At 43.3% G+C, this 16,990-nt stretch overlaps 1 protein-coding gene across 3 annotated transcripts in view; it reads right to left on the reverse strand.

Moving 5' to 3' along the window:
* LOC132467666 (zinc finger protein 236-like) overlaps positions 1–16,306 on the reverse strand; it is a 49,137-nt gene extending 32,831 nt beyond the window's left edge. For 2 of the 3 annotated variants that reach the window (XM_060065133.1, XM_060065131.1), the window contains exons 1-12: positions 16,160–16,287; positions 14,684–14,826; positions 13,099–13,263; positions 12,200–12,378; positions 11,539–11,669; positions 9,841–10,013; positions 7,436–7,558; positions 6,155–6,340; positions 4,815–4,992; positions 3,907–4,179; positions 1,830–2,033; positions 1,104–1,236 (exon numbers count right to left, since the gene is read on the reverse strand). In XM_060065133.1, coding sequence (XP_059921116.1) covers positions 1,104–1,236; positions 1,830–2,033; positions 3,907–4,179; positions 4,815–4,992; positions 6,155–6,340; positions 7,436–7,558; positions 9,841–10,013; positions 11,539–11,669; positions 12,200–12,378; positions 13,099–13,263; positions 14,684–14,826; positions 16,160–16,211 — 1,940 coding nt within the window. In that variant the 5' untranslated portion in view covers positions 16,212–16,287. Of the gene's footprint in view, positions 1–1,103; positions 1,237–1,829; positions 2,034–3,906; positions 4,180–4,814; positions 4,993–6,154; positions 6,341–7,435; positions 7,559–9,840; positions 10,014–11,538; positions 11,670–12,199; positions 12,379–13,098; positions 13,264–14,683; positions 14,827–16,159 lie in introns of all 3 variants that reach the window. The other variant, XM_060065132.1, reaches the window with a different exon arrangement.
* Between the last annotated feature and the right edge of the window lie 684 nt (positions 16,307–16,990).

The raw sequence follows: 16,990 nt of genomic DNA on the forward strand, positions 1-16,990 counted from the left end.
AGGGCACGGTACTTACTGGCTTCGGGAGGAAAGAAAAACGAAGGCTTTAGCGATTTCTCACTTTTTTAAGGTTAATGTTCTGCTCTAGCCAAGGTCGCCATATGAGGTCACCCACAATGAGGGAAAAAAAGGAAAATGTTTAACCTTAGCCCTGATGGTAAGACTATTAAAGTCGGTTCTGTGTGGTCTCTTGAAGTCAAGCCATGAATGTGTGAGTAAGATAGCGATGTAATTTCCATGAAAGGCAAGCTTCATAGACAAGAGTTATACGGACTGAATACTAACATAGTAAAAGTAATTTTATTAAAACGCATAAAAAGTATAAAAAGCATTTTAATCACTGTATTTTAATATTTGAGATCCGAATCCGACTACAGAATGAATATTACTTTCCGTAAAGCTAGACTCAAAGTTTGAATGTGGTCTCTGCCTCCTTCTCATCACATATAATTGGCTAGCTTTTATAAGTTTACAATCATGTGTTCGCCGGAGGGGGGGCACATCTCTCCAGCCAAATGGCTCTCTTCTCATCACTTTTGAGATCTTTCACTTAAAAATAAAAGCCTTCCAGTCTTCCAGCGTGTTACCCTCCCCACCCCCACCCCAAGCTCTTTCAAATCATGCCTCAGAAAACCATTCCATTATCTCCTCATTTGGCCCGTTGCCTTCATCGCCTCTCTCTGTACGGACAGCGTTGAATATGGAGATTTTGAGAGAGAGAGAGAGAGAGAGAGAGAGAGAGAGAGAGAGAGAGAGAGAGAGAGAGAGAGAGAGAGAGAGAGAAGAGGTAGCCTGCTGAGACCATCTCTGTCTCACGAGTTAGCATTTGCGTGAGGAGAGTTTAGCAACCAAAAGTGTTTTATCCAAAATAGACTGAAGATAAACAGAAATTTAGAGAGGAAAATAGGTATTTGCTTTACTTCCCAAAATCTTTTGCAAGAGTGCAGGGAACACATGAGTCCCTCTGATAGGATGAAGCGAACAACGGAAGGCTGTGGTAGTATTTCAAAAACACAATTGCTGCCTAGCCAAGACCAAGGGCAAATATCAGGATTATATCACAAGGCTGGTACGAAAAGCTAAAGATCTTGAACACACTGCACCTGACGTGCTGTTTGAGGTGGCTGGACTTCTTGTAGGCCTTGCTGCAGAACTGACACTTGTACGGCCGGTCTATGCCAACCATCTCCAGGTACTGCTGCAGGCCCAGGCGAGCGCTCTGCGACGTGGCCAGTCCTGCACGACGCAAGACAGAAAAGACAAAGGAAATTAAAAAGCCAATTGTTTGTAAACCCAAAATAAGGACATTTTAACGTATGATTGATTTCTTCATTTTTACTATCATTATTGCTATTATCGCATTTAATATGGCTACTATCCTTATAATCCTGATTATTATTGTTTTTATTATGTTGCTCCCTATGAAGGGGTAGGGTAGTATATTGGCAAGGGTGTTCCTCTACCAACTGATAAGTTCTGGGTTCGATCCCCAATGTCCAACTGCTTCCTAACAACATTTACTTCCCAAATTTACTCCAGTGAAGAGTCATGGTAGTCATGGTATGTGCTTAATTTGACTCAAAGTGGATAGAAGAGTCATGACATGTACCGAAATCTCCTTTAAATTGACAGAAGTGTCTTGACATGTGCCCAAATTGACTCAAAGTGGACAGGAATGTCTCGACAAGTACAGAAATTGACCTTAAATAGACAGAAGTGTCATGACGTGTTCCCAAATTGACCGTAAGAGGACAAAAGTGTCATTACATGTTCCCAAATTGACCTTAAGTGGACCGAAGTGTTTTTGACATGTACCCAAATGGACTCACCCAAGTCTGTGATGAGAATGGGTTCCTGCAGGGGGATGTCTGACAGGGGGAGGTTGTTCTTGGATGCCTTGGCTTTGTTGGCTTTGCGGGGGAATTTGTGTTTCTTCTGCTGCAGGCTCTTGAAGTGCGAGGCGACATGCGTTTTCCGGTGGCCCGAAGTTCGGAAGAACTTGTCGCAGTGAGGACACTTGAATGGCCGCACGCCTTGAGAAGAATATAAAACAATAAGCACATCATATCAATAACCAAATGCTGCCTCGTTTCTTGGAACAAGACAATTGGACGTGGGAACTAATCCTAACCCATCCTAACAACCACACAATGACATTAGATCTATAACCAAATGCTGCTTTGTTTCTTGGAACAAGACAATTGCAATTTCGACATGATGGAATATAACTTTTCAAGGTATAATATTAGGGATGTGCGATATTATAAGCTATGCAATATCGTGCCTGGGGAGCTGGGTCTAGGGACAAAAATTGCAGTGTTAGTAAAATTGCTTGGCGATAGATTTGCTCCCTCTGTCAGGTTGTTCATAGGTTGCTGCCTGAAGTATTTTAATTGCAGCATGAGCCAACACTAATTTCCCCACGGGACAATTAGGGTATTGAGTTGATTGGAGAGATGTGGGGAAAGAAAAAAAAGTGTCTGGATGATTTAATCAAACATTCAGTTAAATCCATATTGCAATGACGTCCTCATTGGTGCACTTTGATAATTTCCTCAGCATCGATCCTTTAAATGATGTACGTTGTGTTTATTATGTCCCAGAAGAGCCAATGGAAATAAGTTATGAAAGGCAAACATTTGAACAATGCCAACTAGAGAACACATTCTATGCCTGAGTATGAAACACTAAGCAAAACCCCCAGGAAAAGCCACCATATGGAGCAACATATTTTTGTCGAAACCAGTTATGTTGACAGATGATAGTGGCGGTGGTTATGGATAGTGGCGGTGGTAATGGATCGGTAATTGTCATGGGGTGTTATGGCTCCTTTGCTTCCTATAATTTCCTCCATTATTTCACAGGAAATCAGACTCGGCGACAAACATTTCAAACACTGGGGGAATCATTAGATCTCCGAGGTCTTGCGTGCGGCAACAAACACTGCCTGTGGGTTAACACGGATAAGCTAAAAATAAACAAAACATGGGATGTGTTCTTCGCTATGCGGAGTGCTCTTTGTTTTGCGATAAGGTGATGATGCTCTCGGTAATGATGAACACAACAAATTGCCGACCTCGAGAAAAAGAAAAGAACAAAACAAAACAATACTCTTGGCAAGGGGTTTTTAATTTAGTTTCTTCAAGTAGCCTACACCACCCTGAAGGCGTTTATGCTGGGGGTTTGAGGCGTCCAACCCAAAGAAAACCAACGACAACAAATAAAGGTCATCTTATGTAAAGCGACGTGCAAATAGAAATTACCCTGACCCATTATCTTAAACCAGAGGCGTGGCATATTTGGCAAATAATTAGAGCTCAAATATATACACTTGAGGCCGTTGTTCTTGAGGGCCACGGCCTCAAGAAAAGAAAAACGTTAATCAAACATATGGATGCAAATAAGAGGCTCTGGTTGATGATCATTGTGCCGGTGAAGGCCATTGTTTTCCTGCCTAAATAATTCACTCAGCTCCGCTGAGTATGAAGGCAACAAGTCTCACCGCAGCGTTATGAGGCTGTAAATAACACGGACCCACTACCCGTTAGTGTCTCCATACACAATGTGGTTCATGCTGCCGTGTAATAACCATTGGCAACAAAAGGTTTCGGGAAATGGCACTTTCGAGCGCATCTGCTCATTGGTAGTCAAAGAGCAGAGGTTTATTTTACGATGCTTAGCCAGAACTAGGGATCCGTCCACAATCTGCTCTGCAATAAAGTCGCTGTTAATGCCACAAATTATGGATCGAGTCGAGTCGGGTTATAGGAGGGCCCCCAAATATATAATTAAATAACAAAAGAGAATTTGCTTTTTTTTTCCCCTACTCATCAGTGCGTGTCATCCATGCTGCCATCCAGTCAGCCGCCTATCCGAGCCTCCCCACCCCACCCAGCCACAGCTCACCTGTGTGCAGGCGCATGTGCACCTTCATGCTGCCCGAGGTGGAGAAGCACTTGAGGCAGTACGGGCACTCAAAGGCCTTGACGCCCGTGTGCGTCTTCATGTGTGCCGTGAGGGTGCTCTTGACGGCGAACGCCCGGAAGCACTGCTTGCACTTGAAGGGCTTCTCGTGGGTGTGGATGCGGATGTGGCGCACCAGGTCGCTGGGCTTCTTGAACTCCTTGGTGCAGTAGGGGCAGCCGTGCCAGCGCACGCCGTTCTCCTCCCGGATGGAGCCTGGAGGGAGGAGCGGGGGGGAGGAGGAGGAGGAGGAGGAGGTGGGTTGTAAATTGTGGCTGCCGTGTCTCATAAAGAATCAAGATGGATTCAGTGAGTCACAATATACATTAAGAAGAGCAGCAACTAAACGATTATCGTCGTAGCCGATTAATGTCATGATTGCTCCCCTCCCCTTGAATCAATCAATTAATAATTGAGTAAATCAAATGTCCTTGAAAAAAGTAACCAGAGTCCAAAATTATGTCTTTATTGTGCTTGCTTGATTTTCCCAAGCAGCCACGAAAAACTAAACCATTTCTTTTATTATGATCCATGAACCAAATATTTGAATTAAACTGCAACATTGAGCCAAAATGTTTGTACTTAATGTTTGTAATGGACTTAAATAAATTACTAACACAATGAATCAATAACCAAATCAGATAAGATACATTTCCAAACGATCAATCCATCAACTAATAATCCATACAATGAAGACAAAGTGAAGATATATTAGACGCGTTTAGCCATACCCATAAACATATCATGGTGCAGTCAAACGGTGTCTAGATTGAAAAATGGGGTTTCCCATTCTTTGAGTGCAAAGAATGGGAATACAACTCAGACTAAATGACTGGCGAGCCATATCCTACCTGGCATCTGTATTGGCTTTCTGAATATGCTCCTTTTCCTCTCTTTGGCAGACCTCTCCTGGCCGAGGGTCTTCTTGTTATCTGCGGTGGCGCCCTCTGTTGGCTGGCCTTGGGACTGCGCGGGGGCTCCACTGCTCTGGGACTGGACCACGCTGAGGCCGCTGTTCTCCAGGGCTTGCTGTGGACCACATGGTTCGTATTTAAAATATGGACCAAATAGCACAGTAAGTATTTGACAAAATTCCTCAACTGTTGCTTTCACATGTGCACAATGCATGTGTTGCCATGCATTTGCAATTCTTATTTAAATATGACAAAACAGTGACATCATGGGTGAGTTAATCGTTCGGATAGGACGGTTCTATCTGCTTTCAGCGCCATAATCAACTGCAATTGAAGAGCTATTAAGGAAAAGTGTTTCGAAAAAGTTTGAAAGGTGACAAAAAACCTGATCTCTTGACCGTAATATGCATGTACCCGTGTTATCCTGGTGCTTAAACCAGCAATATCATTTCCCAATGTGACAAATAAATCAAGGTTTATTTTTGGGGTTATTGAAAAGCTGTGTTTAAAAAGACGCATTAGATGCATTACAGAGTAGTGAATTCACCCCAACGCCTCTCTCAGAATTACTGCCCATTGTGTCCCAGGTGCAGAGGCGCCATTCACGGCCGTTGCAGCAGCCCTCTAGAGACCTTCCTGGGGAACTCTCATTACCATACGGCCGACCGATTCCACCTCTGCCACTTTGAGGTGAGATTGAGCCACGGTGATGCCGAAAGAGAGGGGGAGGGCGAAAATGTACTCAAATAAAATACCACTTTTCCCTACAGTCTATTTCAGCACTCCACCACCAACCACGTTGATGAGGTGGATGAGAACGCTGGAAGATGTATTCACGCTGCTGAGCTCAAACACTTCCACTCAATTTATGTGAGCTATTTCCGACGTGTTTGAGAAAGAAAGTGTGTGTGAGAAAGCGTCTGTTTGAGAGAGTCTCTGTGTGTGTGTGAATGTGTAGGTGTAATTGTGTGTGCATGCATGTGTGAATGAATTACCGTAGTATGTGCGTGCGTGCGTTTCTTTCTGTATACGTGTGCGAATGTGTGGGTGTGTGCGTGCGCTCCTGCATATGTGTATCTGTGTGTGTGTCCTATATGATTATGTGTGTGTTTTCGTGCATGTGCGGATGAATGGTTGTGTACGTGTGTGTGTGTGTGTGTGTGTGTGTGTGTGTGTGTGTGTGTGTGTGTGTGTGTGTGTGTGTGTGTGTGTGTGTGTGTGTGTGTGTGTGTGTGTGTGTGTGTGTGTGTGTGTGTGTGTGTGTGTGCGCGCGTCACCTGCAAGATGTCCTGGTTGATGGCGGTCTCCAGGGTCTCCATGGGGGCCTCCGGGGCCGGCTGGGGCGGGGCCGGCTCGTTGGTGACCTGCTCCGACAGCTCCAACAGTTGCTGGATGACGTCGGTCACGCCCTCCTGTCCAACCTCCGACCCCGACGCCGCCGCCTGGCACGCCGCCTCCGCTTCCTGTGGGAGGAGACGCAGGGTGGTGAGGGGGCAGAGAGGGGAGCCCCACCCACACAGCGGCACAGGGGGAGTTGGTAGGAAATGACGCATGCCCTCCTCTGCGTTGGTAATACTTTACTTCTGCCGTTATTTCTCCAAGGGCATTAATTATAAATATGATCACACTTTTTGTTAAAGTTTATTCCAAGAGGATAAAGAGAAAGTGTTGCGTAAGTTGCTGAATCATGATTTGGAAGAAATTTGAACAAAGCCATCTCTTAATTGCCTAACACAGGCATCTGTGTTAAGCATCTCACCCAGGCATCTGGTAGATAATCTTCCCAATGTTCACGGGTTGAGGTACAGCAGGCCGAATTTGTTTTTGGTGTTTCCAATGGTTCGTATTTTCATGAACGGGAAAGGCATGCCATTTTTGTATCCACACTGGCACAACGTTTTAAACCGGCACAATAATTCTTTATTACTATTAGGCAAATACTGCCAGAAATGACACTGAAGAAAAACCTGTGATCAAACTGGCATAACGTAAGCTACTCAAAACAATGCATTTGTTATTTATTTGTAGTTGTTTATGCTTCACAAGAGTGGCTGAACTTCAAATTAATCCACCGAGTTCATTGGGGTCTGAACTTAAAACTTGACTTCAGTCAGACTGCCGGGTTAATTGGTCTGGGGCAAGAATGACGCATGCTACTGAAAAACATTCATTATATTGGTTTCCCATGGAAACATGGGTTTGACTGATTGTTTTGTATGGAGGGGACTGTCTTTACATCCATTTCCTTCAGAGAAAGAGAGAGAAGAAGAGAAAGAGTCTGTTTGCAATTCCATGTAATTGGAGCGGATGATGGACTGTCACAATTTTTGATGTCACAAACAATACAAATAAACAGCACAGAATCACGGCCCAATATGAAAGACAAGCAAATATTTAGTTGTGGGGAAGGCATATAAAAAGGCCCGTTAGGTTTTGCTGTCTGTCTTCAAGGAAGGATAAATCCTACTTGTGTGGGAGCCATATAAAAAATAAATAATCGAAAATCTCTAGGTTTATGGTCTGTGCTTTGATACTCTGTACTCATACTGTGTTCTCACCGAGGTGCTGGAAGGCTCTTCGATCATGGAGATGTGCATTTTGCTGATGTGGGCGTTGAGGCTGCCCAGCTTCTTGAACACACAGCTGCAGTCCATACAAGGGAACAGTGGCACGCCTTTGGTCTGAGAGGGAGCACAGGAAAAAACAGGAAGGACGTCTATTATCCTCAGTTAGCCCTGTAGCTGCAGGCCGACCCCCAGCGGCCCCCTGCATATTCACAAAGAGCGGCTCCATCCATCTCAGGGAGATTTGGAAGGAACCCAGAGCACCATGTTTGGCTTGATCCTTTCTTTGCATCAACATGCGAGGAACAAACAACGCCGGCTTTCCACTCTCGCATCCACTGCGCCGTGTGTTTGGTCATGAGTCGCTTCGCATAACGTCTGACCACAATTTATTCATAAAGCCAGTGTCCTCTGAGGAAAAAGGCCATTGACGAACACTTGTGCAAATAAGATGCATTATTCAAACGGCCCTGCTGTTTGGATTTCCACTGCTAATTGAATCAACCGGCCGCCCATCATCATTGGCACTTTGCTTGGTACGACAAAAGCCCCAGTAATGCCTTGACTCACTCTTCCAAATAAATGTTGTTAAATAGAAGGTCTTTGTGTGTTTGTGTGCCTTGTGAAGGGGGGCCGTTTGTAAACAGCTTGTCATTTTTTCAGAGGACAACTGACAACTGAATTGGATATCCATTAATTTGCATACATCTTGCTTATTTGGTCCAGGTGGGACCAAAGACAATGATGGATTTTTTTTTGTGGACTTTGAACTAAAACCAACCTTTTGACAGCTTCATCTATGAGGGCAGAAGACACAGTGGTTAGGAGATGACAGGTATCCAACACTCTGGGAGAAAAGATTGATCGTAACATACGTTGGGTTTCGCTTAACTTTAACTGTGCTACAAGAAGATGTAGAAGTTCAAATATGGGAGCCATTAAAAATCGAAGCAAATCGCTTAATTTTTCGACAACCGCACTTTGCAGGTTTTCATCTGTAATTTACCAATCAAAAGGCTGTGGGGGGATAATACATTATATTAAGGATTCCTCAAACAAAGACGATCACATGGGAAGCATTTTAACACTGAAAGGATTAATGCGTGTGTGCGTGCGTAGGTGTGCGACTATGCGTGTGGCTGTTTAAGTCGTTTATCCTAAAGTGTCTTCAGCGTAGCGACGGCGTGCTGTGAGCAGCCCTAGGGTCCTTATGCTGGAGGTACTAAGATCCATCAAAGACACCTCCCAGGCTCTTTCTCCTGGGAGGGACGTTACAAAGGACATAGGCCACAGAATACCTTTTTATTTTTTTGCCCGTTAAGAGGCTAAAGAGAAGAAATGAAAACCATGGAATATGGAAATATGGCTCTTTGGACTGATTAGCTCAGATTGAGTCAGACAATGGAGATGAGGGAGGCATGTTCTACATGAAGAACATTTTTCAAAAACTACATTGAATAGTGCATTCGAGCTGCTGTAGGTACAATTTGAGAGTTGTGAAGGCAGACACCAGCAAAGAGAGAGGCGATTTTGAAACTAATCAACCGACGAGATTGCTCCTCACTATCTGCTCTGGGCCTCCCTACGGTTCTCCTCCATTGAGAAGGGTCGCCCTCCCACACCTGGGATTGAAACGAAGGATAGATAGTCCAAAACAATCACGGAATAGACACTCCGATTGGTCAGGAATACTCTGGGTGGTCAAAATGAAAATCCCATTGGCTCAACAAGAGGCACAGTCTGCTTGAAATAGATATTCTCAAAGCTCATTTCACTAACTAATGGCTGAGGGATGGCTATGCCGTTTCTAACAAATCACAATCAAATAGCTATTCAATCTTACTCTTTACGAATCAAGCTGCTTAGCAGTTTGTTGTTCTTTCTTAATATGGTTAATAATATACAGCGCATACAATATACATAATTCACAAACACATTATGCAGGTGTCTTATTTGTTTAGACACCTGCAAAATGTTTTAATTTTTGTGGAATTCAGAAGAATGGGTCTTATGAATCATAACTCTAAATGAATATGTTGAAGCATGCGTTTTAATCCAAATAAGGGTCTACCTTTGTGTAACACCCAATGGAAACACAAACATGGAAATGATGCAATCCTGAAAACTGGATGGCTACAAACAAGTGCTCCTTAAAAAAAAGAAAAGAAATGCCCGTCCCAAATGTTCAATTCCAATAAAACATAAGCAGCAGCACATGCAATGTCATGACAAGTGGATGCAGGTTTTCCACATAGAAACGTTCATGTTGCAGTGGACTACAATAGCGTTTCGGCAGCTGGAGACCGACTCTAACCTTACGACAGCTGCTTCGGAGGGAAAACATTTAGCAGTTAGACACCGTCACCCTGCCACCGACCCGCACGCCCCCCTGGCTGTACCTCCGAGTGGACTCTCTGGACGTGGGAGTGCAGATTGCCCTTCTGGGAGAAGGATGCAGGGCAGAACATGCAGAGGTGAGGCTTCTCCCCGGTGTGTTTCACCATGTGGGTCTGCAGCACCACCTTCTGGTTGAAGGCCTTGCTGCAGTGGGGGCACTTGAAGGGTCTCTCCCCTTTGAGCGGGAGAGAGAGATGGAGAGAGAAATTAAGAGAGAGACAGAGAGAAAGAAATTGGAAGGATGGCAACAAAGAGCAACAACAAAATGTTATAGTGAGTTTGATGATAGTGCACATTCAATCCCTCAACGTTGCACAGAAAAAATAATGAATCTAAATATAACTCTTCATACTGTTTTACTACTAACATAAACCTTTATATCAAAGTGTTATCTTACTTTTTTATGTCTTACACTAAGCTATGGCAATCGCTCTTTGAATGTGATGTATCTCTGTGAGGTTGCATGAATTTCGCATGGCACAAAATTTTGCAGAAATAAAGTGAACAATATTGTATTGAACTTCACATATCCATGCATTCACTCTCAGATCTGTGTTCAGAAGAAGGCAAGAAAACAAAACAAGACTAAAACATGAACAACAGAAACTAAACATAGGTGTGGTGGGATTCTTTGAAAAATTGGCAATAGCCTAAATAACTAAAAGACAACCTGTTTTGTGGTTGTGAGTGAGTGTGTATGAGAGAGAATGTGTGTGTGTGTGTGTGTGTGTGTGTGTGTGTGTGTGTGTGTGTGTGTGTGTGTGTGTGTGTGTGTGTGTGTGTGTGTGTGTGTGTTAGTTTGTTTGGTTGGTTCCCGCCTGACTGTCACACATGTACGCCCCGAGCATCCCGTTGCATCTGCTTAGGATTCAGAGCAAAGAGCCGAAATCTTTATCCGCCATTAGTTCTCCAACCAGGAGACAGGACAAATTAACATATGGAGGACTTATTTGGTTATTTGAAATAATGTAACGATTACGTACATCCGCCATCTCTTACACATCAAGGCCGACAAAGAAAAACAACTCAGAATGTCAGGCACATTCTGGAGATCAGTTGGCATAATATGTGCATAATTAGGTACTTGGAGGTACATGTATATGAAAGATAACAAAAATGTCTGCACTTTTGTTCAACCTTTCCAGAATTCATGATTTATTGATGCATTGTTCCAAACGTTAACGATAAAGTGATTTGTATTGTGGGACAAACAAAAGAGAGTGTTTTTACAACAGCTAGAGCGAGTACCATTAAGGCTAAGTCGTGATCCCAGCGAACCGGGTTCAATCCCTGCCCTCGGTCAATTGCTGCATGTCCTCCCCTCTATCTCCCATACATTTCTGTCTATCTCCCTCTATAATAAAGCATAAAAATAAAATAAATAAATAAATAGAGTCACTGGTGACCCCTGTTGGCCGGACGTGTAACACAACATGAAGCCGCTCCCCTTCTCAGCTGTCAGGTGGACAGATGGGAGGTGAGATGGATGGACGGAACAATTGATGGATGGCTTGATGGTCAATACAATGGATGGACATGCAATGAATGGATGATTGGAGAAATGGATGACTGGATGGATGGATGGATGGATGGATGGATGGATGGATGGATGGATGGATGGATGGATGGATGGATGGATGGATGGATGGATGGATGGATGGATGGATGGATGTATATGCATCCAGTCAGCCGGAACTAACCAGTGTGTATTCTTATGTGGCGGACCAGCTGGCTGGGCTTCTTGAAGGTCTTCCCGCAGTGGTGACAGCTGTTTGTGAAGCCGCTCCGATCGATGTATTTCTTGTAGTTCCTGGTATTGGCGGTGAGTGTTCTGGGGAGTGAGCACAAACCATCTTAAGAAAACATCTTACGCAAGCGTTCAAAAAAGAAAGGTGTTCAAAATCTCAGCCCTTGTCTAGACAACTCAGCTCAACTCAACAGCGGCACGGTAATCCAACAGCCACAACAGTTTATAGTCTAAACGGCCGGAAATGACTGAGCTGTGCTTGGATGCGTGAGCGGAGCTTCACTTGATTAAACTCCCATCGAGCCAACCTTTAGCGATTCAACTATATTGAGAATGTTTCTCCCCTTGCACGTTATGTCAGCGAGGTTAGTTCCGCTAACGACCGAATGCAAATCAAAGTGCCTTACGTCCTATTAATACAGCCCCGAACTTCCTCTTTGCCATTATATTGACATTCTAAAGCGGTGCCACTGATCACTGGTGTGTTTTGGGCCAAGTGTTTCCAGCTGAATCCGTGACTCCGCTTCCCTGGATAATCACAAGAAAACCTTGACTTTGTTACCAAGTTACCATCATCTTGTTGTCCTGTATGCTGCCAACGCTGGGTGTCTCACCTCATCCGAACGTGGCTCCTCATGTGCTCCTTGAGCTGGGCCGAGGACTGGAACTCCTTTCGACACGCCTTACAGGTGTACACCTTGACCCCAGACAGCTCCTTGCGGTGCTCCTCCAAGTGGGACGAGAGCTGGCTCTGAAGGACGAACTCATCGCCGCACTCGCCGCAAATCAGGTTCTGCAGGAGGATCAGCGTGTGATTGGATTGGGCCGGTGGGCGGCGGCAGCAAAATGGTACAGATGATAGGAACTCGCTGAATGCACGTTGAGGTGGGCTTCCACTCCATTATAGGAGGTCCTCAGAGGGAGCCTTAACAATCCAAACCAACAGCATTAATCAGAATCAACTAACCCCAGCTTCTTTAAGAATTGGGTACCATTTAATTGGACGTGGTGAGGCTGAGGTTCACGTTGCTCTTGAAAAATGTGGGTTTCTAAAGTGAGTTATGTTTTAATTCAATAGAGAATTCAATAGGTTCCTCAATGGTTCAGAAGAACAGCTCATTTGGGACCTTTTTCGGCATTGATTTGTGGGGGAGGTTTTGGACTCCTGAACCTCTATGTCAGGGGTTCTCAACGTTATTTGACCTACATCCCATTTCAGGTTTTCTATTTCGTGACCCTGTCACATACAGTATAATAATCATCATCATCATTATAATAATAATAATAATAATAATAATAATAACCCATGTTCTTATGCCATACATACAGTCAAAGGCGGAAAGTCTTTGGACTGTCGGCCCGGTACTAGGTCCCGACGGAGAACAATTCCCACAACTGCGTCAGCATGCCCCCACATGGGGTCGTGACCCTAAGGTTGAGAAGCCCTTCTCTACACCATGCACCCTTTCTCAATTAAACATGTATTCAGTCTTCCACTATGAAGTGGTCTCACCTCTTCCTTCTCGTGCAGCATGATGTGGGCTTTGAGGCTCGCCACTCGGGAGAATTTCTTATGGCACACAGGACAGGTGGGGTCGGAGGTCATGTGCGTGGACTTGTGAAGGGTGAGGTTGAACTCCACATTGAACGACTGTGGGCACTGGCCGCATCGATGAGGCTGTAAGGTCAAAAGTGAGGAAATGAGAGAGAATACAATACAATATTTATGAGACCCACAGGAGACCAGAATTCGCTCATGTTCAATCCTTCTTTTTGAAGCGCGAGGCACCACAGTTACATCAACAGTGATTGTATGTGCATTTATGTGACTTTAAAAAACGCCAGATGAAGGAGGACTCAAGCAGAGATAAATACAAAAACACAATTGAATTGCCCGCAATAAAAGAGAAAGGACTAGTCTCAAAACAAATATATGCTATGAATTCGGAAGTGAGCAATAACAAAAACAGTAAGGTATGCGTCAGTAAATTGCAATGAGAGGTTGTTAAAGAGATCATTTTAAAAAGATAGCAGTGACACATAACACAGTAACACAAGTTTTCACATCTCAGTAAACCGAGCAGTTAATGGACTGGATCATATAAATTCTTCCCAGAACAGCATTTTGTGCTCGTAGCGCCAAGCTATTGCATGGAGCTATTATGCATATTATGATTATTGTACACTATTAAAATAAAATATATGCTTTAAGACATCGGAGACAGGCTGTCAGTTTTACAGTTTGCTGATAATGGTTCTTTATCTATATTGAACACAAAAAAAGCAAATATTAAACCCCCATATTGAATTAAAAGATATGTATTGTTTAATATATGATGCATTATACTCTAAAGCCTATACTTCTACATTATAAGTTAAAGACACCAAAACTAGCACAAGTAAAGTACAAAAAATCTGGTCTTTAAAAGTCAGCATTTTGTCTGACAACATTGAAGACAGAATCTTTAATACTGTGTGACGGTCTCTCAGACAAATATACGCACACACACTCACAACGATCTGTCTACTTTGATTTTGAAACTCAAACACTATTAAACTATGCACACAGAGATGAAAGATGTGTATATTTCAACAGAACTTTGGAAACATTTTTACATTTCAAATGTCACACAGCTGCCTGTACTGTACTGATTATTCTCCGATTCCAGTCCACCTTTGATGACCCCCCCTAGCCGTACCCACTTCACCTTCAGGTCGGATGATTTATCTTCCAACCGTTTGAGCTGCTATTAGAGGCTCATTATGCATCCAAACTCACCAGAGTGTCAATATCTCTGAAACACTTGCAATAACACAGTGGTGAGTGCTTTTTGATGCAACTTTCAGCATAACTGGCTGCGGGCTGCCAGGTGTGTACAATCAAAATCTTGCACATTTGCCAAACCAAGGAGAGCAACCAAGAGTTGTGTAAGGTTGCCCACCCACGAGGAACACTGCACCAGTACCTCTTACCTCTAGGCAGCACAAGCTCCCTCGCTTTAAGAGCAACACAAATGGAAGAGAAAGAACGTGTTTGTTGTGTTTTGTATAGCATGTGAGCATTGTATCCATGGATACAAAGTGCTGGATTGACTTGCCTTGTCGTTGGCTTCGTGGTCACGGAGATGCCTCTGTAGTTGGCTCTCTGTGGTGAACACCTGAGAGCACATGTTGCATGTCTTCTCCCGGACCTCTCCATCGTTGCAGTTCTCCGACTTGGATTCACTTGTGCCGTCTTCTGCTTTTCAGAGAGAAGTGTTTAGATTTCTATTTATTCCGAAGCTCTAGAACCTATATTTCATCTTTCTTTTCACCCATTATTATTAGCTATTAATGAAGAATAATTCAACTTCAAACCTTGAACATATATATATAAGAATCCTATTGCCTCCTCTACCTACATCTGAAAATGTGGATGCTGTTTCCTAAGAGCAATTTTTGGTGTGTGATAATTGATTTGTTATTCTGACACTCAGTTTTTACTGCATAACTAATTAAACTTGATTTTGTAATTCATTTATATAGTCGGTTTAAAGATTAAAACATGCAGAATTAAAACTAAGGACACATTTGTGACCAGACTTGGCATCATCGTTAATCCTTAACCTCACTATCACACAAGCACACACCCACCCATACACACACACACACACACAGTCACATAGGAGCCTTTCAGTGCATGCTTCCTAGCAACGCATATTGTAGAGTTGCTATAACTTTATTTGCTATATACGACCATATACGTTTGCAATGAAATGCACGCCCGTTGCATAGTGAGTAGACCCTTGATGTCATCTTTCTACGGAGCCCCATCAAAAGCTATTTTTCACCGTTCTGAACACGCGTCGCAGAAGCCGCATCTGGAGCGGGAAACTCTAAACCAGTTGTCACACACGCTTTTGAATTAACACAGGCTTGAAAACAGTGACACAATGTAGGCGTTTATTATGTACGCACAAATTGATAATTTGACGAGCATCCACTGGCACCTGCTGCCACCGAACTTAACGTGAACTAGCAACTGCACCTGCGGGGCAGCAAGCTAATTATCACAACGAACACCCTAGTCTTCTTAACGTGTGTTTGTTGTGCGCCAGGTTGGACATTTGTTTGTTGGACAACAGCCGCAACTGCCGCACACTCGCTCGGCTAGATGGGAGTCTCTCAACACCCTGACCATCCAAACAAACCGTGCTAACGCTTTAGCGAGTTAGCATGTATGGCAGCAACACAGCAGTGTTAGCACCAACACGCCAACGTTGCGATTGTACTAAACGCAAATGAATAAAGCCGTAACACAGAACTAAGCGGGAGGCAGGTCCTTCCTACGCGAACACCAAATTGGACTGGAACCCAATAAGTAGAGCCACCGAGATGTTATAAATATCATTCCGCCTCAATCACTCCTTCCCTGCACAAAGCAATGGCCACCCGCAATACTATATCCGGGGACTATATACACTCTATTCAAGTGGGAATATATTAGTCGCAGAACAGTTATCGCTCTTTCCTTGGTCCAATTTAGGTAGCTTAGAATCTGTACTTTTTATTTGTGCCATTTTGGTACTTGTTACCTGTTTCGTCGCTGGATTTAACTCTCAGTTTGCGAGGCCGGCCCCGCGGCATAGTTCCAGGATTCAAGGCGGGTGTACTGTGAACAATTTGGTTTTTCAAAATGGTGACTCCTTCCTCTGGATGGAAGCCGCGTCGAACCCATGAGCTGAGCGCTGTAGCTGGGGAAGGGGGGACATCTAGCGTCTGCAGGGTTGACTGTATTCACATACATTAGATATTAAGAATCACACTAATGTAAATAAGAGAGAGGCTATTTTAGTGTGTGTCGCTGATCATATATAGGCAATATATTCAATAGCCTAAGTCAATGAATACATTTAATTGATTTTAGAGTTTCTCAGGTCATTCATAAAAAAATATAATAATGACCTCAATGATTCACCAATATTCAACAAAGTCTAATTTAACTATTAAACCCATAGATGTATTGTATTGTGTGCATGTGTATTGGGCCATCGTCCCATTGAATAGGATGGAGATCGATTCATGGTGGAATCGTGATATGTGACAGCAAACCAAAATTACGTCACATAAAAGTTTAAATGAACATTAAAGTAATTAAACTAAAGTAATAGTAAAAAGGGAATGATGGAACCATTCAAAACGCTAGCATCGCCTGATATATCATAATCCTTGAATCAAATTAAATGAAATCAAATTGTTTATTCACACCCAAATGAAAATGCAGGAAACTAAATAGCTACCATAATATTCTAAATGTAGAAACTGGAAGAACCTTGTTTAAATATATAGACACGGCCGATTACATTTTGTGCCAGCAGAGGGTAGCAAAGAGTTATAATTTACCAATAAAGAAAACCTCCACATAT

The sequence above is a fragment of the Gadus macrocephalus genome, chromosome 11, assembly GCF_031168955.1.
Source record: "Gadus macrocephalus chromosome 11, ASM3116895v1".
In the NCBI taxonomy this organism is placed as follows: domain Eukaryota; kingdom Metazoa; phylum Chordata; class Actinopteri; order Gadiformes; family Gadidae; genus Gadus; species Gadus macrocephalus.